Source organism: Tachysurus vachellii, chromosome 1 (genome assembly GCF_030014155.1).
Source record: "Tachysurus vachellii isolate PV-2020 chromosome 1, HZAU_Pvac_v1, whole genome shotgun sequence".
Taxonomy (NCBI): domain Eukaryota; kingdom Metazoa; phylum Chordata; class Actinopteri; order Siluriformes; family Bagridae; genus Tachysurus; species Tachysurus vachellii.
Genome location: NC_083460.1, coordinates 26,075,449 through 26,098,389, shown reverse-complemented (window position 1 = coordinate 26,098,389; position 22,941 = coordinate 26,075,449). Strand labels below are relative to the sequence as shown.

The following is a 22,941-nucleotide window of genomic DNA, read 5'->3' as shown; positions in this document are numbered from 1 at the left end:
TGTATGATCAGAGGACCCTGTAGGTTTGTACTATAAATTGTCTGTAGCTTAATGATTTTGAGTATATTTTATTCATTTGATCTCAGTACTGACATTTGTCTGGAATAAGTATTAAAGAAAAGATAAATATAACAGCAACTGTTTCTTATTTATGAAGAGTTAACAAATTACAGATGTAATTCATGTTTGTATTTCATGAAAATGCACTTTTATTGTTTTTCTCTTCAAGCTAATGTTTTCTCAAGCGTCATCCAGGCGGCTAGACACTCAACTTTGAGTTGCCAGGAAATATTTCCAGGAAAAAGAGCCAAATGGATGAGGGAGGTTGCAGGAGACAGAATCAGCCATCGTCATGGTTACTAACAATCAACTGCTGTTGACTATATACTACATGACTAAGTGCCAACAAAGAGCAGAGAGATATACATGAACAGGTAAAATATTTTTAATCTAAAGTGCATTACTCAAGGTAACATTGTGCCATGTCACAGTCTGATGAATAGTGCAATTTTAACCACTAATGAGGTAGTAAAGCAGCGGCGACATAAAACTCACTCGCTTGTATGTTCAACTACCAAAGACATGCTTATCAAGTTATTGCTATTGAGGCATGCTCATCTAAATGATGCTTGTAAAAGGTAATTGTTTCCACAGCTGGCTATTGTCTGCTTAGTAAATGGCATGTTTATATCTGCTACTAAGTGCAACGGCAAAAAGAAGTGCCACACTATGAGCATGTCATGCCAAGCAGAGCTCTTCACTTTTCTCAATGCCATCATTGTCAGGCCAGGAGGTTCCCTGCCTAATGGCAAAAAATACATTTTGACGTGAACTAAATTAGAACTCCAACAGACTCCTGTTCTAATTAGCGCAGTGTCTGGGGTTCATCTGAATCATTTCTCTTGTTGACAAAATAAACAACAGAAAATAAATCCTCATTAGCTGTCCATGCTACATATGAAGCACACTAAAGAAAAGAAGCTAATGAGTTTAGCTAGCGACTCATAGCACGTCAGATGACTGCAATTGTCTCCTCAGATATGACTGACATCTCATTTCAGGCAAGCGAAGGAAATAATGTTGGCTTAAAGACACCCTTCAGCTAGCATAGCTACTAATATAGCATTATCTGTCAGTCAATTTGGCAAAGCTACAAAAGCTGTGCTAGTAATGCAGTGCAACTGCAACCTCAAATGCTCCCAGTGAATGATGTGGTTCTGGGAACTGGAGCCTGTGTGGGCTGAGCTTTGGTGCTGCCGGAATCCTTGCGGAAGCAGTAGACCCCAAAGAGACGGAACTTTTTATCAGGGAAGCCGATGGTTCGGACACCGGGATCAGAGCCACCACAACGAGCACGAGGGTTGACTATTGGGTAACGTATGCTGCCATCATCCACCCAGCCTGCATCACATCGGTCCAACAGCTGAAACTTCCAGGCTGCATAGAGCTGACCAACCTTCGCTATTGCGGCACCATCGTGCTGACACGCTTTCACTGCCTCGGCATAATTCACCTTCTTGAAGCGCTTGAGGAAGTAGACCTTGCCTAAAATAAACACAAAGAAGACTTAGAGTGTGAGAAGATAGTTATCCATTCCTCTGTATGATAGACAGGAAAAATAAATAAATAAATAAATGCACAGAATTTCCAGTTATACCACAGTGAAAGTATTCATCCTTATCTATGTGAGTCAAGAGCTTTTCAGTGAAATGACTATCAAATGTTTCACATTTTCTAGCACTTTTGTCAATTTTTTTATGTTGTGGAAAAAATGGGATCATTAAATTGGACTCTACTAAAATATATGCAGTCTTATAGGGTAGCTCAATATTTAAGGTGCTGTTCTGCTAACCAGAAGATGGTGAGTTGTCTGAATCATTAAAACATCATTTTTTACAGGATTCTTTTTAATGAATTTGATTTAGAAATACACTTGAATCAATCATTACATGGTGACTAAGCAATGTTTAGGTTATTGGTTTGAGATCTTCAGCACAATTTAACAATAAATCTGTCTGAAAAAGCTCTGTTCCTTCCCTGAGCCATGAATAGTGAATTCACACACAAGTCAGAAATTACAGGATCGACGATCAGTAAATCACTCACTCACTCTCACTCATTTTCTACCGCATATCCGAACTACCTCGGGTCACAGGGAGCCTGTGCCTATCTCAGGTGTCATCGGGCATCAAGGCAGGATACACCCTGGACAGAGTGCCAACCCATCACAGGGCACACACACACTCTCATTCACTCACGCAATCACACACTACGGACAATTTCCAGAGATGCCAATCAACCTACCATGCATATCTTTGGACCGGGGGAGGAAACCGGAGTACCCGGAGGAAACCCCCGAGGCACGGGGAGAACATGCAAACTCCACACACACAAGGAAGAGGCGGGAATCGAACCCCCAACCCTGGAGGTGTGAGGCGAACGTGCTAACCACTAAGCCACCGTGCCCTCATCAGTGAATCAAACATTATCAATATTATCTCTGAACTGTGTTTGATTTAGGAAACCAAAAATATGAGAATCTACCAATAATCGCACAGATTACAAGATCCATTGTTGATCCAAGATCCATTGTTGAAAGGTTGTTGCTGATGAACTCACCGAGTCAAACTTTATCACTGAGTCTGACCAGTTGGGAGAATTGTATTGGTATATTCAACACAAAATCCAACAATAAACACGAGACCATAAAACCATAAAATGTTGTGACATTTGTTTAAAAGAGTGCTAAAGTAATAGTCCATAGTTTTTTTGGATGCACAAACACAATATGCCTCAGAGTCATTAGGACTATAACTACAGCGTTGTCTGTTCCCAAGGATATTAGTGATCACACATTTACTACTCAAATGCATCCCTATATGCATATTAACTACTTAACTAGCTTGTCTTACTTAGTTAAATTATGTCAGCTATTGCTTATAAGTGAGATTTGGTTTCTAGGCCAAAAACATAGGAATAAACAGAATCTTTACCCACTGGACAAGCTAATTCATTTAGGAATGTTTACTCCTGCTTTAATCCTCATCAGCTCAGCTCAACGTTTGATTAGAAGTTGCTGATTAAGGAATCTGGGAAATTAATAGAAGCAAATAATTGAGAGAATGGAAGAAAATAGCTTTTCTCTTCCCCAGTCATCAGTGCTCTGTTTATAAGCATGGCTGCTCTATCAATTAGTTGGGATATTGTCTGAATCCGTCCATATTTCCCTAAAGACTTTCTCTAAAGGTCCTCCAGCTGGTCAGTCTTGGACTATGATTTCAGTAATAGCTAAGTTGGTGCTGTATAGAAAAGTCTGTTAGCTCCTAGAATTGTGAATGGACCAAAAAAAAAAAAGGATGATGTAGCCATTTTGATATTACAGCACTTCAAATGTTAAAATAAAGCCCCCACACACACCAATAATACATCCAAAATGTGAAACCAGTTTTGCTCTCTTATGTGTTTACACTATTTTCTGCTGATTTGACTCTGTACCTTAGGCCACCATAATAAATCATATTTTCATCCCAAATTTGATTTGGAGAACATTGCTGTAACAAATGCATCATTCTGTCAAAGCCACGTTTGGTGTATGATGTTCCTTCAGGATCTTTAATCAGTGTTTGCCTGCAGCAGCCTGGACTTCAAAGTGAAGAAAGCAGACACAGAAGGGACTAATGAACAAAAAAAGTGCATGTCCTCTGGCCTGAGGTGATCACAGTGGCAGAACAGAGAGCATCTTTAGCCTGTGATGCATCCGCACTCACCATTGAGTTTTGAGGTGAAGCAGAAGGCATCGTAGCGCTCGTCCTCTTTGTGTCGGTAGCCATAATTGCGAACTCCGGCAGGAGTGTCTTTATGGCCGCACTGTTCACGAGGATGAGAGATGGGGTATTGCACTGAGCCGTCCTCCAACCAGCCTGCATTGCACCAGTCTAATCCATCCCTCCAGGCTTTGTGCAGTTGGGCATGAGATGCCAAGATGGCATCCTGTTGCTTGCATGCATCTTCAGCCTCATGATAGTTTAGTTTGTAGCGACCCAGTCGAGGGTAATACGGGAAGACAACACCTGTGAATTTTACAATAGAAATGTGATTTCACATTTACAGTTGTTACAATTTACATTTACATCTACTTACTTCTCCTTAGATCTATTAGGAACAACTGTACAAATGCACATTCATACAATTACACTGACAGCCAATCATGTGATAGATGAGGTCAAGAGCCACAGATAAGTGCATAACTGTTAAGTGACTGTACATAGCACTGATTTGAGTATTTCAAAAAACTGTTAAATCTCCTGGAAATATGCATACACAGCAATCTCTAGAGTTTACACTCAATAAAAACAAGAATGGAGTAAAAAAACAAAAATCATCCACTGAACAGCAGTTCTGCAAAAATCAATGTTAGAGAAGAATGGCCAGACTGGTTCAAGCTGACCGTAAGGCTATGGTAATTCTAATATGAGCAGAAAGGCATCTTTTTGCCTTAAGGTAGATTTACATTGAGGTGGATGAGCTACAACAGCAGACAGTATCAGGTTTAATTCTGTCAGGCAAGAACAGGAATCAAAGGCTACAGAGGTCACAGACTCATAAAAACTGGACAGTTTAAATTGAAATTGCCTGCTCTTTTTTCCAGTGATTGGCTGAATGGATAATGTGCAGGTGTTCAGTTGTCCTTTATCCTATAAATGAATGTTTCTGAATAAAATTAAATGGTTCCATTATAATAGCGTATCTGTTGTACAGGACATATTCAAATCTGATTATTATATTATAATAATGATTAATAAGAGAAACTGGCCCGTATCATATCATGCTACCATTTACTGTTCTGTTTCCCTGTCAACAGCCCAAACGGTACTGACAGTTATGTACATATTACCAAATAAATTCTCATAACCTGTGGTCCCATAGTACTACAGTTACCATGACAACCATAACTGATGTATATCATCAACCAGTCATCAACAAGGACCAAACCTTCAAGGTCTAGATTGACAAATCCTGTGTCATCTTCCATGTCGTTGGTGACCTCGCACTCATAGCGGCCGTAGTCCTGCAGTGTGACGTTGTGGATGATGATGGAGGCGTCGCCTGGTCCTGTCTGCTCCAGTTCTACACGACCGCGGTAGAGACCGAACGTCCGCTGCTGCAGGCCCAATGCCACAAACACATCTTCAAACTGGAAATTGTCCGTCACCTTGGTCCATTTGATACGGATGCGGTCCGGATCCACATTCTCCGGCTCATGGTGGTAGCGGCAAGGCAGAGTAATGGTGGCACCCCGATGCGTAACTACTTTACCCGGAGCTGTCTGTACGATCACTGCTCCAGTATCGTCCTCTAAAGCAGAGCAAAGTGAAGCCAAGTTACTCAGTGTTATTTCCAAAATTATCCACATCATGACCTGCTTCTTTCTTGAAAAAAGTGAGAATTTTTATATTATTGAAGTCAGTGAAATTCTCATCCTAGTGTTTGGACCAGTTATAATAGCATGAAGATCTAGTGTTTTTCAGTCCTGTCTGTCCAGTTGAAGTTTAGCATTAGTAAATAGAAGATTGGTGGCTAATCTTATTTAAGCAAGCCTGCATGCTTCACTGTCTTGTTCATTGAATGGACTATGGCTTGTTGTCTTTTGGGAGATTTTTTAGAGCTTTTGGAGTTGCCTGGGAGCTGGATTTCATACAGACACGCTACTGGCCTCTCCATCCCTCAGCCTGAATGGTCTGGGCAGCTCAACAAAGCATCAGTTTAATACCGTCTCAGCTTTTCAGTCCTGATCAGTGAAAGTAAAACCAGCGCTGACATCTGCTCATTAAAACACTCCATTGAATGCTTGTCTGAAATGTTGTCACTAACTTACACTAGCTGAACAAAAGCCTAATGGTAAAGTGATCCTGCATTAATTCAGTTTCTGACATCTAAAGAGTCACAGATGTGTTTGGGGAAAAGAGACATAAATGAAAAGCAGTGTCATGGCAACCAGTGACTCAATTCAGAGTAATTCACAGAATGAGTCTGGCACGCTGATGGGATCTTCAGTGCTGTTTCACTGTATATGACAGCATGAAAATTGGGACAGCAAAGGACAGTACAAACTAACTTCATTTATACAGGCAGAACTGATTGAAAATTATTCTCAGTTTCCAAAAACACACACATGCACTACCCAGGGTCTTAAAGATTACAAGCCCTAAAAAAACTGAACAGCACTAAATCCATATCATACCATGACATGACATTTTTTTCTCCTCCCTTTGTAGACTTTTAGTATGCAGTCTAAGTGAAATCTCAATGTGTGTACGCTGTTATTCAGAGAGAAGCATCTTACCCAACACATGCACTACTTTCCTTCTGCCCTTGTCTGAGTCAGCTGAGTACGCAGTCACGGCAGGGGTGAGCAGCATGCTGCAGCTTAGCAATGCCAAGCACCATAATTTCACTGCGGGCTTTAGACAAAACACACACAGTCAAGAGGCAGCTTTTTTTTTTTTTTTTACCATGCACAACAACAAACACAGACTTACTGTGAGATTAAGCAGGATTTTTGAATGGTAATCCTTTTTTTTCATTATCCATAGTTCCTGTTTTTACTTTATAATGAGGTTCTGCTGAAGATCATATTTATAACTCTTTTGTATGATGACATACAAGTAGATAGATAGATAGATAGATAGATAGATAGATAGATAGATAGATAGATAGATAGATAGATAGATAGATAGATCACGTTTCAATGAAAGCTTTGTGCATACTTTATTGCTGACATACTGTACACTGCAGATATGCCCTGGATTCTTCTAGACAGACACAAACATCACATACATACACAGGTAGAGAGCATCACTTTTGGGGTTATGGAGCTTTTGGTTCTGGAGAATTCCACCAACAGAACAAAGAACAAAAAAAGTAAAGTAAAGAACATCTTTATATTGATTATAATATATATATATTAGTAAAATCAGTAAAATAGATATAAAAAGACTGATATATAAAATCAGTCTTTCTACTAACTTTAAGAAGTCAGTTATAATTGAAATAGCATTTGTTTTCTACAACTGTAAACATATAAAGAGTTCACTGACCCTGACACGTCCCTGGAGGTGTAAAGTTTGTTATTGGGGTGTTTTTTTATTTGTATCTCAAATTACTTAAAAACTGTAAGTTGAATACCTTTAAATCAATTACATATAATGATAAAAGAACTATCTTGATGGGAATGTTTACACTGTTTATACCCTAGGGAACATGAATGCTTTTTTTTAATGACAGTGAAGACATAGTTATGTCATTATAACCTAGACATGCTGCATAAATTCATTCTATAATAACATTGTTTCTAGATGTTGTTTTCTCTCAGAATTGTGTCCTAGCTCAGTCTGCAGAGACTCATGCAGTAATGCTACAGTAACACAAGGTAAATCACAGCTATACCTTTGGTCTTAACAGTCTACTGCCGCAGTGTGCCCGGATCAAGGTTACCATATATAATCTGCTCTCCAGCGTGCAATGGCATTATCACACTCACCGCTGTCATGAATGCTCAGGTGGCTCAGTGCAGCTGTGTGTGTGTTCTTCAAGTGCAGTCAGGATTTAATGCTCTGTGCTGCAGTTCAGTCGCGAAACACACTGACGCTGCTCTCCTGTCTCCTCTCATCCCCCTCTTCCCCTCAGCCTCCTCTCCTCTCATCCTCCTCCTCACTGCTGTACTTCCTCTCTCTTGATCTAATCCTTTTCTTAAACGACTTTAATAATTAACTTTAATAAATAACTACTTATTTCACCCTGTGGTTTGGCATGATTAGTATACCAATAAAGGATGGTTTTTTATTGTACAAACATACTCTTTTTATGTTACACACTGCTTCCTGAAAAAAATTATAGAGTGCATGAACAATGTGGCTTGTACTGCTCCTGCTTCTGCACACACACAAACACACACAAACACACACAAACACAGTGTACCAAGTATAAACCAGGCTCACTGCTTCTGGAATTTCATTTTTTATTATTTAAAATTGGAATTGAACAGAATGTTTTAGAATTTTTTAATATTTTCAATAACCAAAGTAAAAATAAAAATGAATATTAATAATATTCTTTATATACAATATATAAAGAGCAGGGAGTCTTGTGGAACACCAAACATTAGTATGCATTGAGATGTCACCATCTACAAACTGTAGAACATCAAGGATTTGATAATTGTTAGCGTCAACAATTTTGGTATATAGACAGCATAATGGGAGGAATTGATTACTGTTAATGAAGGATTGATAGCTTTTGGTAGTGTCCATTTGAGGAAATGTGTGAGTAGAGAATATATTAGTTTCATGCCATTTAATTTTTGCAGTTTTGTCAGTATGGTTGTTATAATGGGGTGCTCGTATTTTTTCTCCATTTATTTTTCTTGTCTAGAATGAAGTGGAATGTAAACTGAAAGAATTCAGTCGTCTGATCATGGTGTTTTAGGGGGACAGGCTGTGAACTGATCAGTTAATATGATTGTATGCTTGATGCAGTAGTGAGGACAGTGCCACAGGAGCTGTTGATGCTGTTCTACACTGCAGTCATTGAATCTGTCCTGTGCACATCCATCACCATCTGGTTTGGAGCAGCAACAAAACAGGACAGAAACAGACTGCAACGCACAGTAAAAACAGCAGAAAAAAATAATTGCCGCCCCCCTGCACACTCCCCAGGACTTGTATGACACAAGAACCAGAAACCGGGCAGGAAAAATACTGACCCTGGTCACTACTGACCCTTCGCACCCTGGACACAACCTTTTTCAGCTCCTCCCTTCTGGCAGGCACTACAGAACTTTCTTTCCCCAGGCAATCCCCCTAATCAACAACTCACCATAATTATATTCACTGCTTCTTATCATAAGTACTGCATTATCAGGACTGTCAGTCATCAAATCATCTGTATATATTACACACTACTGCTGCTGTATATTGTACAAAAAGCATAACATTGCACAATATTGTTATTTGCACTCCCACACTTTATGTAAATAACTGATCGTTCATATTCTATATTCATATTTAATACTCATTCTGTCTATATTGTATCTTATCGTCTGCATTGTCTTGTATAGTTTGTATAGTATAGTGTTATTTATGTCTGTACTTTTGAGAGTCACAAACTGCTGGAACCAAATTCAACACACTTGACCAATAAATCTGATTCTGATTCTGATTCTGATCCTGAAAATGCACACAAAGTGGAATATTGCAGATTATCAAAATTATTATTAAAGCCTCCAATAGTTACTGATTTGTCTGATGAAATCCACAAGTTTATCTCTAATATTATTAGACAAATATCTACTATATCAGACAAAAATATTTCATTTTGAATTTTAAGTTATTCGTAATCAGCTTTAAAGGCTCACAGCCTTCTAGGAGCGCTTGACCAACTCTGCTCTGTTTCAGCTGAATAGACAACAACTAACCCTAACTGCAGTCATAGGTGCAGATCCTGATGTGATGTTGGAAAGACACTTTGCTTCAGGGGGACACATCCATGGCGAGAAGTGCTTTGAAAGAGCGATCCAGTTTTATGAAGTCTCACAAGAATGTTTTTTTGGGCCAGTGAGGCATTTTCTGACATCAGCATAAATATCCACTAAATAAGAGAAAATCAGTCATCGCTACGGCCGCTACAAGTGCAAGGTCACCACCGACAATGGAGATGAAACAGAATTTATCAATCTATTGGTCCTTGTTGATGGCTGGTTGACGATATACATCAGTTAGGGTTGTCATCAAGTCATTAAAAAAATCCAATTGAAGCTTGTAATGACTAAGAAAGCAACTCGTGATCATATGATCTGATTTTTCCTCTCTCTGTTCTCTAACGTAAGCAAGCAGGCTATCTGTAAAAAAAAAAAGTGGAACCTCAAGAACTGGAAGCATGAAGCCGCCATATAAATATATTGAGGCCAGAGGTCATATAAACAGTGTCGTTTATTGTGTTGTTTTCCAGCAGGTGAACAAAATTGTGATTTAATGATGTCTGTTTCACAGTCTTTTAAATTGCCAACAAATCTAAGAAGGGGATTGAGAGCCTCTGTGGTGGAACTGTGTGCTATTAGAGAAAGTGAAATGTGACCCATAAATGAACATCATTACTTGCATCTACTGTTATTTGTATACTATTTTTTTAAAAAATGTCTACTTTTAGTAGATTTGCTCATCACAGTTATGTAATTTACAATACATGCAATATGAATAATATCATTTTTAGACTTTCATTAAATAAGCACTTTTTCAGTAAAGGGAATAGTCAGTTATGTTTATGTCCATTGTTTTTTTTTTTGTTTTGTTTTGTTTTTTACAAATAAATATATACAGAAATTGAAACTGTGTCTGTTTAATCTACAGCCGGTTCTGCTCATGAAAGAAAAGAGTCACGTGCATGGAGCAGCAGAGTCGCTTCATACTGTAGAGCAGATTCAACAGAACCTGTCTGTTCAACAAACACCAGTGTGAAGTCAGGAAACCAGAGACACCTGAACAAAGTGCAGGTAAATAGCGACACTGATGATGACACCGCTGAGACAAAGAGAACACATAAAGTTGGTATTGTTACTCCACATGAGAAAGCTGAACCTCCATAAAACAGCACTGAACATTTCACTAGCAATTTTATCCTCCTACTGATCAGAGCAAAGTTGTTTAGTTGTTACTTTCTTCTTTTTGATTAAGACTAGTCATCTAAGACTTTTCCAACTAATGACTGCATGTAATACATATTTACATGAGCTGCAGCCCACTCCTTTCACTTGTCTTTCGTTGCTTAGGAGCCCAAGCTGCAGCTTTGTGCCTGTGGCAGTGTAATACAAAATAGAGCATCAAACATGAGCATGATCAAAGTCCTGGTGTGTAGGAGTTCATCTTCCTCCTGTTTTTCTCTATATTAGAACATATCTGCCACAGGATGCAGCCTTTCAAATTAAAGCTGTGGCTATGTACTGGAGCAGCTCTCTAACACACCCCAGTCCTGATGACTGTAGACGAACATCAAGTATACTGTAACATCATATTTATATCACATAATATCACAATAAGAAATAAGATTGCTTTCAAAATAAATGAAAAACTACAATATTAGACTGTACTGTAATTTGTTACACTAAATAGTGTCAATTGTAGATATTAAAATTCTCATGCAGACACAGTTCTGTGTGACTAAACAAATATCACAACAATCTTTTCATCTTTAAAACTTCTCACTGTGTCAGCGGTGGTAAATGTGAAAAGGTTATTTGAATGCAATACACGCTCACAAATCTTTCTAACGGTGTAACGAATGAGATCTGTACTAGATTTGTGTAAATAACTGGATTCTTCAAATTGCATATGTATTGACTGAGTCATAAGCTTTGGAGTAAACACTCTCTGATATTGGCAGAGACCTCTTTCTCTATAATATAGCACCCACAGCAAACACGTCTAGTGAAAAAAATTCACCTTACTGCTTGTCATGGTTTCTATATGGAGAGATATCATTTGTTTCCCAAGAGACTAGAGATATACAAAGTCTTATCTCTATAAATGAGGGTTTGTTGCTTATTTCAATCAGACGGCTAGCAAAAACTCTGTAAAAAGACAAACAGGTAGTCTAGTATTTTCACCCACTTCTTTGACATATATCCATGTGCCATGTTACTGTACATTTGAGTGGCATTTCTTGAATTTCCTCTGGGATCATTAAAGTATCTATCTCTCTATTTTGTTTGTTTGTTTCTTCTTTTATTGGCTGCTCTCTGTTCAGGGTTGCCACTGCAGATCACATGATCTGCATATTAAATTTGGCACAGGTTTTACACTCTTTCTGATGCAACCGTCCCATTTTTCTTATCCAGGCTTAGGGCCGGCACTGAGAGTTAACTCTTCAGTGTCTGTTTTTAGCACCCTGCCCGGGAAGTGAACCCGGGCCACAGCAATGAGAGCACAGGATCCTGCCTCTGGACCACCTAAGGGTATCTATCTATCTATCTATTTTACTGTATACTATAGCAATATAAATGATGTTCAACCATTCTAGGTGTCTTACTAAGAAAATCACAATCACAATGCACATTTTACAGTATTAAAGTGAGCTACCGTCTTCTGACAAAGGAGTAACTTACTCTGGTTTGCTGTATGATGAAAGAAATACAAATTAATGTTATTATGCATGCAAATTAGTTCATCTGTCTGAACTTGGGGATTAAGATCACATCTAGGGTTTATTATCCCTGCAGTTGATCAATGAATGAATGTTGCAGCTTAGAGTATAAACCTAATCCTTCTCAGCAGCAACAAAAATGGACCACTGTGATGTTTTCAATATGTAACTTGTTAATCCAAACTAACACACTGTGAAGAACATGGCATCCAGCAAGCAGATGACAAAAAAAGATCCACAGGACCCCAGATGTCACAATCATGCCTTTGTAATAGGACAAAACTGTAGGCCATAATGAACATGAAGACAGAAGAGGATGATTTTGACTCAATTAAGTATAATGCTTATGAGCCAAAAGTATGAGTAATATATATATATATATATATATATATATATATATATATATATATATATATATATATATATATACATATATATACATTCATTCATTTTCCACCGCTTATCCGAACTATCTCAGGCGTCATCGGGCATCAAGGCAGGATACACCCTGGTCGGAGTGCCAACCCATCACAGGGCACACACCCACTCTCATTCGCTCACGCAATCACACACTACGGACAATTTTCCAGAGATGCCAATCAACCTACCATGCATGTGTTTGGACCGGGGGAGGAAACCGGAGAACCCGGAGGAAACCCCCGAGGCACGGGGAGAACATGCAAACTCCACACACACAAGGCGGAGGCGGGAATCGACCCCTCAACCCTGGAGGTGTGAGGCGAACGTGCTAACCACTAAGCCACCGTGCCCCCCTTATGCATCCAATAATTTAAAAATATATATTTATTGGCAAAAAAAAGTAATATAAAAAATTCAATATCTTATTCAAGCATACTGTGATATCAGTTATCACAATATCTATTATATTGTCAAATATGCCCTTCTGTGTGCACTGGTGAAGGTCTGGACTTCTGCATCAGTTTATCACCAATCACCATAAGTGAATTAGAAGGGCACTGAGAAACACACAAACATACTTACACATACTCTTGCAAACACACACTAAGATCTGTCTCCTCTCCAAAGCCTCTGAAGGGCTTCAGTCAGGACTCAGGGGATAGATTAGCTTATCAACTCTCCACAGTGCAGCTCCTGCCTAATCGATAGCTTGCCATCATGCCTGGACTCAAGTCAGAGCAAGGACTCTGGATAACCTGTTGACCCAGCTAAAATCCTAAACCAAACAAAACTAAAGCTCTGACACCTGAAGAGATCTGACAGTAAAGACCGAGTGGCTGGGTGACAGCTGAAGGAAGAGGGTGAGTGTGACACTCTCAGTGTTACTCCTATGTCCAAATAAGTAATGGTCTCTGGGTTGTGCTGCTTTTCTGTTTAGATATGGTGGGAGGAAGAGCAAGCTTGGAGATAGCTTGGTGAAAATGTGGTTATCTTAATGATACACCAACAGCTACCTTCCGTTCATCATGTCCTTTCCATAACCTATTAAAAAGGTCAGAAAACTACTAACTATGGTTAGCAGAAAAGAAAGCCAGTTAGAAATTTGGGTTCCACTCCTGTCAGCCAAGAATAGGAATCTAAAGTGAACAAAAATAAAGCTAAACATTTGATAATATCACATGTTTTTCTTTTTTATAGTTGCAAAAATAATCATTATTATCATTATTATAGTTATATAATGATTAATATTTAGTATAGTTATTTAATGAGAATATAACATTTGCTTTGCAAAGCACTAAGTCTATCATTCATAATTTTTATCTTAATTTAGGGTTTAACTGATGAAGTCATTATGAAGTATTATTATACTTCCCTTACAGAGCCTTTACTCCTGAATTAAATAAATGATTGCTTTGTCAATACACCTGCAGCAGGGAGCAAATTATAAATCTTCTCTTCAGTGACTGCTCTGATTCAATGACTGTATTAATACAACAACTAGTGCTTTGTTTAAAAAATAAATCCATTTTCATCCTATATAGAAAATGATAGAAACATTAAGCTGCAATGTAAGAAACAAGAATGGTGTGATGTTAGTGCAACAGATTTGTGTCCCTGTAAACAATTTCATGGTTGGATTGCTAGAGTAGATCTTATAAACTGTCTGCATGCTGGCACCTGATGGAGGGCCTTTACTGATACACGGTAGAACAGGGAAGAGCCACAATTCCTGGCTGTAAGATGCAGAGATGTAATACCCGATAGTGTTGTTTTCTTTCTTAAAGTCTTTTCGCGATATGCTGCAGCAATCCTCAGGAGAAGGAGAGATTGGTTTAGCTCACCTACCTAACAGGTAAGATAGGGATTATTGATTCTCCATTCTAGCAAAGGATTAATGTTTAGTTCTGTGCTATAACAGATGACTTTTTGAGCCCCCCAAAAAGTCATTTATATTGGAAATGCTATCTGCTATCAGAAGAACATACTGCTTCTGATTGCAGTTATAAAACTAGCAGAATGGTGTATTTATTTACATTTTCCTTTTACTTTTTTAGCAATAAAGTTGAAATGGCTGTGACTTATTCCTAAATGTTTAGTGCTTATGTTTGTTAGAGATTTTATTCACATTATGATTCAGGAATATAACTGGTAACTAAAAAATGTCAAAATAAAAACGAAAAATAAAAAAGTTAATTAATACATATTGGTAATAAATGAATATATAAGTAAGCGCATATTTTGCATCTTAATAAATTGGTTTATGTTTTGTTTTTGTTTTTTAAGATATCATTGTGCAATTACATTCTGATGATTTCAGGTATCGGTTAAGCATTTTTTGAATAGGGTTTTGTTGTCAAATTCTTCAATTTTTCAATTCAGTTTCTTTTGTTGTTGTTGTTGTTTTTGTTGTCTTCCTGTCTGTCTTCCTGTCTGTCTGTTTGTTTGGTATTTCATTTGTTTGTTTGTTTTATTTGTTTGGTTGGTTGGTTTGGTTTGGTTAAATGGTTTTTAGAGTAGGTTGGGCTATAAAATGTGCCACTAGTTATTGATGAGGCAAATGCGCGTTCATGCCGCCATCTAGTAGTAAATAGTGGTAACAACATTGAGTAATAACAACTTCACAGCAAACTACCTAACGTTGCTGTCTTGTGCTTAGAGTAGAGCTACTAAATAAAATGTTTAACACTTCTATTGCTCGATTCTGCTTGTGCAAATTGTTCTGTGCTATAATAACTAATGTGCTATAGATAAAAAATTATCTTCTCTTTTGTTTCAAGTGACTTCAATGGATGTCATGGGGGAAAAAAAAACCCTGTCTTTTATGAACCACTTTCATTCAGTTCGGTAACTACAGAGATTGTGTCTAAAATAATCAAAGCCGCAATTTGCTGATTTATTAAAGAAAACAGGCATAAAATCACCGTATATGGATGTACAATAATGTGTGCATGAACAGCACAATAATGTACGCATGTAACAGCATAAAATTAAATTAAATTAAATTAAATTAAATTAAATTAAATTAAATTAAATTAAATTAAATTAAATTAAATAAAATTAAATTAAATTAAATTAAATAAAAAATAAAAAATAGATAAATAAATAAATGAATTAATTAAATGAAATTTAAAATAAATAAATAAAATAAATAAATTACGTTAAATTACATTTAATTTAATTTAATTAAAAATAAAATTAAATAAAATTAAATAAAACTTTACCAGCTAAAGAAGTTTTGGATGAAGCTTCACAAGTAATACTGTATCAATGTCTAAGTTATTTATAGTAATTACTAATGAATAATGGATGGATAGTTTCAAGTGGTCACATCAACTCACCATATAGTGTGTATTTTCTTCACATCATTGCATTAATATAAAGCCTTGTGGTTTTATTTCTTAACATGCGAATTATTAATATAAACACTTTATTAATCACACAATGTCCTAAGATTGTACCTGAACTCATATGGGCAATAAATGTGGTGTTAGCAGTGTGTAAAAAGCATACAATGATTTATGATGAAGATTTAAACTGCTATTACTGTTCGATTGAAGTCGAGTTTTATTATTCCCAGTTAAGAGTCCATGTACTGTATTATATATCAGATGAATACATTACTAGAAGTTATAGAAGTTAAACAAAACTTTTTGTTTCATTATTATCATTGAGGAACCGGTAGATAGCGCTCTATACACATTTTTTTTTAATCGAACGCTGACCATTTCTGTTAACTTTATGATTCACAGTTAAAATGTTTGTTAAAGTGTTTATTTGTCTCGAATTTTTCAGAGAGTAATTTTCATTGGTTGAAGAAAAAAAAAAAACATTCTTTCCGCCTGTACTCAAGTTACTGTGGTTACAGATCAAGGTCGTCGTACACACGAGTAGATCGCTAATTGGACAGTTCATCCGTTCATGGCGCGTACTGACCAATCGTATATCTCAGGAGGTGGGACTTAAGAGTGAGAAATATGAGTGGGGAAAGAAACAGGGCTGTCAGCTGAGTCGCGAGCTCAACGGTGGAAGCGTCTAGAAATGGCCGAGTATTCGCTAACTTAACTAAGAGAAAGTACATTAATATTTACTCTAAACAAAAAAAGGAATAAACTTTCCGTCTGGCTGGTTCTAATTGAGTTTTTGGGAAGGTGTCACTTTTGAAAGGTAAGTCAAATAGTCTACTTGTAACTGACAAACAGAATAACGAGCTTTTTTTTCACAAATTCTGACGTTATTTACAGTGTAAATTAGCCACAAGCTATTAGCAAATAGCTAGCAAACTTTATGTGTTTAAAAAAATTGTTTTTTTGACTTATATTATCCAACACACACACACACAGGCACACACACACACACACTATATATATATATATATATATATATATATATATATATATATATATATATATATATATATATATATATATATATATATGTATGTGTGTGTGGTTTTTAAAATATAAAATAAAATGACCATGTAGTGTTTTATAGTGTATTTTATAAAATAATTTAGTAAAGTAATTTATAAAATTATATATCTAAAACTTAAAGGTAAGGAAAGTCAGCTGACCGACTGTCGACAAAATGAAAGTTCCCATGTTTCACAACACAGACCTGTTTTAATAAGTGTTTAGAAAACACTAAAACACCCTCATTAGGTGTAAATTACTGATCATTTAGATCCTCTTTTGTGTGTATTCTACAGTCAGTTCCAGTCTGACTCTGGATCAACTATGAATGTGAGGTACATAGAATAGACAGCAAAAGGTGTGTGTGTTTGTGTGTGTGTGTGTGAGAGAGAGAGAGAGAGAGAGAGAGAGAGAGCACATTTGAGTGAGTCACATCTCTGAGATGTCCATATGGTCTGTTTTATGTCTGAACTCCCCAAAATCATGACTTTTCCCTTTAACGGTTCATTATTAATAGAAGACTAAAGAGTTCTACAGAAGTAGATTCACTTTCCAATAAACTTCAGGAGAACTGCGGTAGAGATCCAGAGCATACAGAGATATTTTCTGTTGTGTGTTTTTGTCCTATAACAATATTCAAATAATTTGTGGAATTCCCAGCAGTTAAGTTTATAATTTGGTATCTTATTTGTTTTAAGTTAACCGCCTTGATATTCAAACTAATTTTTATTGCAGCGTTCAGAGTCACCTAAAATAAATCAAGTGTCTATATTCTAGTGGTTATCAGTGTTCACAAATTCACAGATACAGCGATACGGTTTGTTTCAGTTGCTTATTCCAGCACTCAAAATTATTTTTGACCCATCACACCAAAAATACTACATCCATAATGCTAGATTTTTATTAGGAACCTAGGACTATAATACAAAACAACAAATTGGCACGGTGGCTTAGTGGTTAGCACGTTCGCCTCACACCTCCAGGGTTGGGGGTTTGATTCCCGCCTCCGCCTTGTGTGTTTGGAGTTTGCATGTTCTCCCCGTGCCTCGGGGGTTTCGTCCGGGTGCTCCGGTTTCCTCCACCGGTCCAAAGATATGCATGGTAGGTTGATTGGCATCTCTGGAAAATTGTCCGTAGTGTGTGAGTGCGTGAGTGAATGAGAGTGTGTGTGCCCTGCGATGGGTTGGCACTCCGTCCAGGGTGTATCCTGCCTTGATGCCCGATGACACCTGAGATAGGCACAGGCTCACTGTGACCCGAGGTAGTTCGGATATGCGGTAGAAAATGAGTGAGAGTGAGTGAGTGATTTACTGATCGTCGATCCTGTAATTTCTGACTTGTGTGTGAATTCACTATTCATGGCTCAGGGAAGGAACAGAGCTTTTTCAGACAGATTTATTGTTAAATTGTGCTGAAGATCTCAAACCAATAACCTAAACATTGCTTAGTATGCTAACCATGTAATGATTGATTCAAGTATCCAGGGTGTATCCTGCCTTGATGCCCGATGATGCCTGAGATAGGCACAGGCTCCCCGTGACCCGAGGTAGTTCGGATAAGTGGTAGAAAATGAGTGAGTGAGAGAGAGAGAGTTTTTCTCTAATTTCTAAAATTCTATTTTCTTTATTTTGGGGCCTTTCATACTGGCAGTTTATTCTGAAACAGATGAAGGCTTGCATGATTGGTATCATGAAGGTTTTTATGTTCACTGAAGCCCAATGTGGTACTCAACCAGAGACTACCTGTAAGAGGTGATGTGAATTCAGTTGCACTGGAACTGTGCTGCGATTCCCATGAATATCTACTGAACTCTTACTTGGCTCTGCATTTTTTCAGGGAGTAAATAACGTGTTTTATCCAGTGTCTCCACAGCACATGTGTACTAGGAGCTTTCTCTGGATGCAGAATTGGCGAGGTGCTTAATTCAGACATGTGCTAAAACTCTCAAGATAATACTCACAAGAATGCAGACATATAATAGCCCCAAAATAAACCAAAGCTGACCTTTTTAACCTTGTTAACTCTTGACTGGAATCAGCACGATTCAATTGTATTAATCTCTTAAAAGCCTCGGGAAAGTCTTCAGGACAGCAGGCTTTGCAGTTTCTAGACAACATGCCAAGGTGCATTTGTTTGTGAGAATGTGACTTTTTATTGCTCTTATAATGGAGTTGATAACAGGAACTTGCTTGCAAGGGATTTCACAATAGGAAATATAACTATAAACAGATGTATGATGTCTGTAAATGTATGACGTCTAACGTTTTTGTAATAAACAAAGAATAGTTACTGTGGGCAAATAGCTGTAGTAAAAGAGGAATAAAATATTTTTGGGCTTGTATCAGTTTCATGGTTTGCATCAGGTGTCCACTTCGCCCACCATCACTGATTATTTTCTTAGCGTATCATACCCTGTCCTACAGCAGCAGCTCCAGACTGTTATTCATTATTTGTGTAATTACATGCATTTGGTAATAGTTGTAACATGTTTACTGAAAATTAATATTCTGCAATATTGCATAAGTATATGAATATCAGCACGGCTTTGATACAGGTGCAGATTATCACAGCCATGTACACAGTGTGGCAAAATGTTCTGTTTACTTTTTATCCGCTAACAGAAACAGATCCCACAGAAGCCAGGCTCACTATTTTAGCTCAATGGTTAGCTGACTTGCATTGATTTGTACATACATGTTAAAAATGCTTCCAATGAAATTGGCATCCGTTCTTACTTGTCAACTTTATCAGCCAAACTTTTTATTTAAAATTAATTAATATCATCATATAAATAGGTATATTTCTGAAAATTGTATGGTTTTTCCATGTCCGCTGATGATAGTAACTTCTGATGATAGTAACACGTCTGTAGTAACCGTTTTAAACTATAAAGTGTTGAGAATACATGTGATGTGATGCACACACTAAGTCAGGGGTCACCAACCTTTTTAAGACTGAGGGCTACTTCAAGGGAACTGAGTAGTACGAAGGGCTACCGGTTTGATACAAACTTCCTCAAGAGCAAAATTGCACAGATCACTTTTTAATAATAATAATAATAATAATAATAATAATAATAATATGGTGAAGAGACTGCTCACATGTCAATGTTAATTATTCTCCACAATTATTAACAATGATTTATACAACAATGATGGAAGGAATATTCACAAGTAATTTAGTCTTTTTCAAAAAATGTTCACATTTCTGTGCACCATTTTTAGTTTAATGTTATGGTGTTTTCAATGAACACGTTATCTCTTCTTTGTTTGTAAATGTCTGTTAGTGGGAAGCCTGGCACTGCATTCTGCTCACCATTGTACTGTAATCTGGTGAATAATTTGACACTACAAGTCTGAGTGAGTCTTGTAAATGTGCATCAGTAAGGCGTGTTCAGTGTTTGTTCTTGATAAAGTTCATTTTAGAAAAGGCTGATTCACAGAGATAGGTTGAACCAAAAAGGCATGCAAATTTCATAGCTGCTGTGCATACACCACTGTACTTTTCTGTGTCCACAAGGCACCGAAAGTTAGGATTAGGATGAAAACTTTAGGATTTCTATCTCTACCTGTCCAGCATCCAATTTGAACAGAGCACTTAGTTGCTCAGCAGTGCATGTCATGTCCACTTGCATGAAAGGATTTGTAACGGCTTTTTCTGTCCTTAATGCGCCACCAGGTGGGTAGTTAGCATTGAAACTTTTGTGACGCAGACTGAAGTGTCTCGCCACTTTGCTGTCGCAACAGTCGTCCCGCAAATGAGACACACACACTTTTGTTTGACTGACGTAAAAAGAACTCTTCCTCCCAAACACTGTGAAAATGGTATGTTTTCTGTCGCTTTTCTGACATTTTTGGGGGTAAATCACAACTAACTCCTCATCGTTGCTGCACCACTTCCTTGTGTCAGGAGTTGGAAGTGACGTGCGCGCAATATTGACATTTGACTTCAGAAAAGGCCAGAGTTCGTTATATACATAAAACATTTTTGTTTTAATTTTTTTAATTAAATAAAATTAAATTAAATATCATCATTTTAAAATCTACGTTAATGCAAACGTTTTTTATTCAAAAACTACAGCAAGAAATTTTTTTTAGGCGTAGCTATATTTTGACCAGTGCTATTTTAGAACGTGCCTCACGGGCGCCTTAAGTGCTCCTTGCGGGCGACCAGGTGCCCGCGGGCACCGCGTTGGTGACCCCTGCACTAAGATTTCCCAATGTAGATATTGGAAATATAAGCACTTTTGCACACTGCTTATCCATTCAGATGAGTGGACCAAAAATTATTGTTGTGTAATATGCTTTAAGATGAATAACTAAATAATAAGCTAAAATTTTAACGGTTTAAAGGAGGATTAAATGTCACTATGGATTATTTTTTCCACTGCATTAAAAATCCAACACTAAATAACAAATGAAATATTGTACAACTTACCATTTGGGCTCAGAGCTCTGTGTGTGTGGTAGGTGTTCTCTATACCCGTGTGTTCATCCATTTGTTTATTAGTTTTCAAGCTTATAGTTGCGGCTTGAACAGTAATGCACAGCTCGCCCTCTCTCTGAGGAATGCGGGTGATTCATTAAACCGCACAATATTCAATGGCTCAATCCTTTTGTGTTGCTTATACTTCAGAGCATTTGATTTTATTGTCCTATTGATTTAATCACATTAGCTGTATTACTGTCAGGAGTGCATTATTTGTGGTAGCTACAGTAGTTATTTAAAGAGACTATTGCTGATTATTGCTGTATTGAAATGAGAATTTAGTTTGTTAAACTGAAAGTAAATCAGTTCTCATCACCAGCAGTACTGCAGATTATTACATGTGCTATTTTCCTGTCAGTTTTTTTTCCTCTGCATTGGTAGTGATGACATCAGTAAAGAGCAGTTGTGAAACAGAATGCACAGATACATTTCCATCTAATTAAAACGAAACCTAACATCAACAGTATATTTTTTTGCATCTGACTTCACTCCCTCCTTTATTATTCTTTTAGAATATAGAGCGACATAATTATTTATTATTGTTAGAACAAAATGTAGTGAGTAATCATCACCTCTGAAACATTTTGGCCTCTTTCTTCTTAATAAGACTGGAAACACCCTGTTTGTGATTAAACTGGTTGGAAACAGCTCTGTTCTGCTCTTTGCTTACTCTTAACTCCTCCTGACACTGCTTGGTGTGTCCTTTGCCAAAATGTGACAACTCACTAATAAATTCTCTTCATTGGTGGAGGGATAGTGGAAGCAACAGCCGTGTGTAGTAGCCGTGACTATCTCTGCGTTCATCGAATCTCAACTGCTAGGTAATAGTTAATCTGTAAGAAATGGTTGTGTACAATGTTTTGAAGGGGAAACAGGATGTTGTGATACCACAGGGATAACATCAGCATAGCCTGTTAACGTGTTACTTTTGAACGCAGGCTTCAACTGAAACCATTTATTCTTATTTTATCGAACCAGATAGAGTTTTTATTGTGCCTGAATTTTCAACAACTTGATTCATTTTCATTCAAATTATTTTATATATACATTTCAATAGCAAAAACAGTTTTGCAGTATTACTTCAGAATTATGAAGACAATGACTGTCCAAGTGTGTGTGTTTATTTTATTTCTTAAAGATTTTGCTTTCACTAGCATTTTGTTTACTATGTGAACTTAATCCCTGTGAATTTGTGAACTGTGGAAGTATGAACCAATAGAAAACACTAATGTGGCCTCCTGTCTCTATTTAATAAAAAAATCAGATAAACTTCCCAGTACACTCCGCTTTATACAATTATAGACTTAAGAACTACTAAAGTTAAGGTTAAACTCCAGTTAGATAATCATTTCTATATTCTGCTCCAATGCAAGACCGAATCTTGCCGATGCCTGACTGCTCTGCTACAGTAACTGTGGGCTGTTTCTTTGGT

The 22,941-nt window shown here is 37.2% G+C and overlaps 2 protein-coding genes across 3 annotated transcripts in view; one reads left to right on the top strand and one right to left on the bottom strand.

Annotated features, from left to right (window-relative positions):
• Positions 1-312: 312 nt before the first annotated feature.
• On the bottom strand, positions 313-7,682 carry hapln4 (hyaluronan and proteoglycan link protein 4). Its single transcript, XM_060864592.1, has 5 exons — positions 7,541-7,682; positions 6,344-6,461; positions 4,993-5,355; positions 3,768-4,070; positions 313-1,545 (listed from the first exon to the last, which is right to left on the bottom strand). Exons 1-5 carry the CDS (start codon positions 7,547-7,549, stop codon positions 1,190-1,192), a joined length of 1,149 nt encoding a protein of 382 aa, XP_060720575.1. The 5' UTR covers positions 7,550-7,682; the 3' UTR covers positions 313-1,189.
• Positions 7,683-16,616: 8,934 nt separating this feature from the next.
• Positions 16,617-22,941, top strand: part of sbno2b (strawberry notch homolog 2b) — a 50,614-nt gene continuing 44,289 nt past the window's right edge. Inside the window, exon 1 of one of the 2 annotated variants that reach the window (XM_060880033.1) lies at positions 16,617-16,776. The gene's annotated coding sequence lies outside the window, so the exon portion shown is untranslated. The remainder of the gene's footprint in view (positions 16,777-22,941) is intronic. The other variant, XM_060880056.1, reaches the window with a different exon arrangement.

Bases quoted from the DNA above. Each gene is read 5' to 3' on its own strand.
- hapln4 (XM_060864592.1), bottom strand. The intron at 5,356-6,343 runs GTAAGATGCTTC...GCTCTGCTTTAG, and splicing joins GAAAGTAGTGCATGTGTTGG to AGGACGATACTGGAGCAGTG. The intron at 4,071-4,992 runs GTTTGGTCCTTG...TAAAATTCACAG, and splicing joins TGTCAATCTAGACCTTGAAG to GTGTTGTCTTCCCGTATTAC.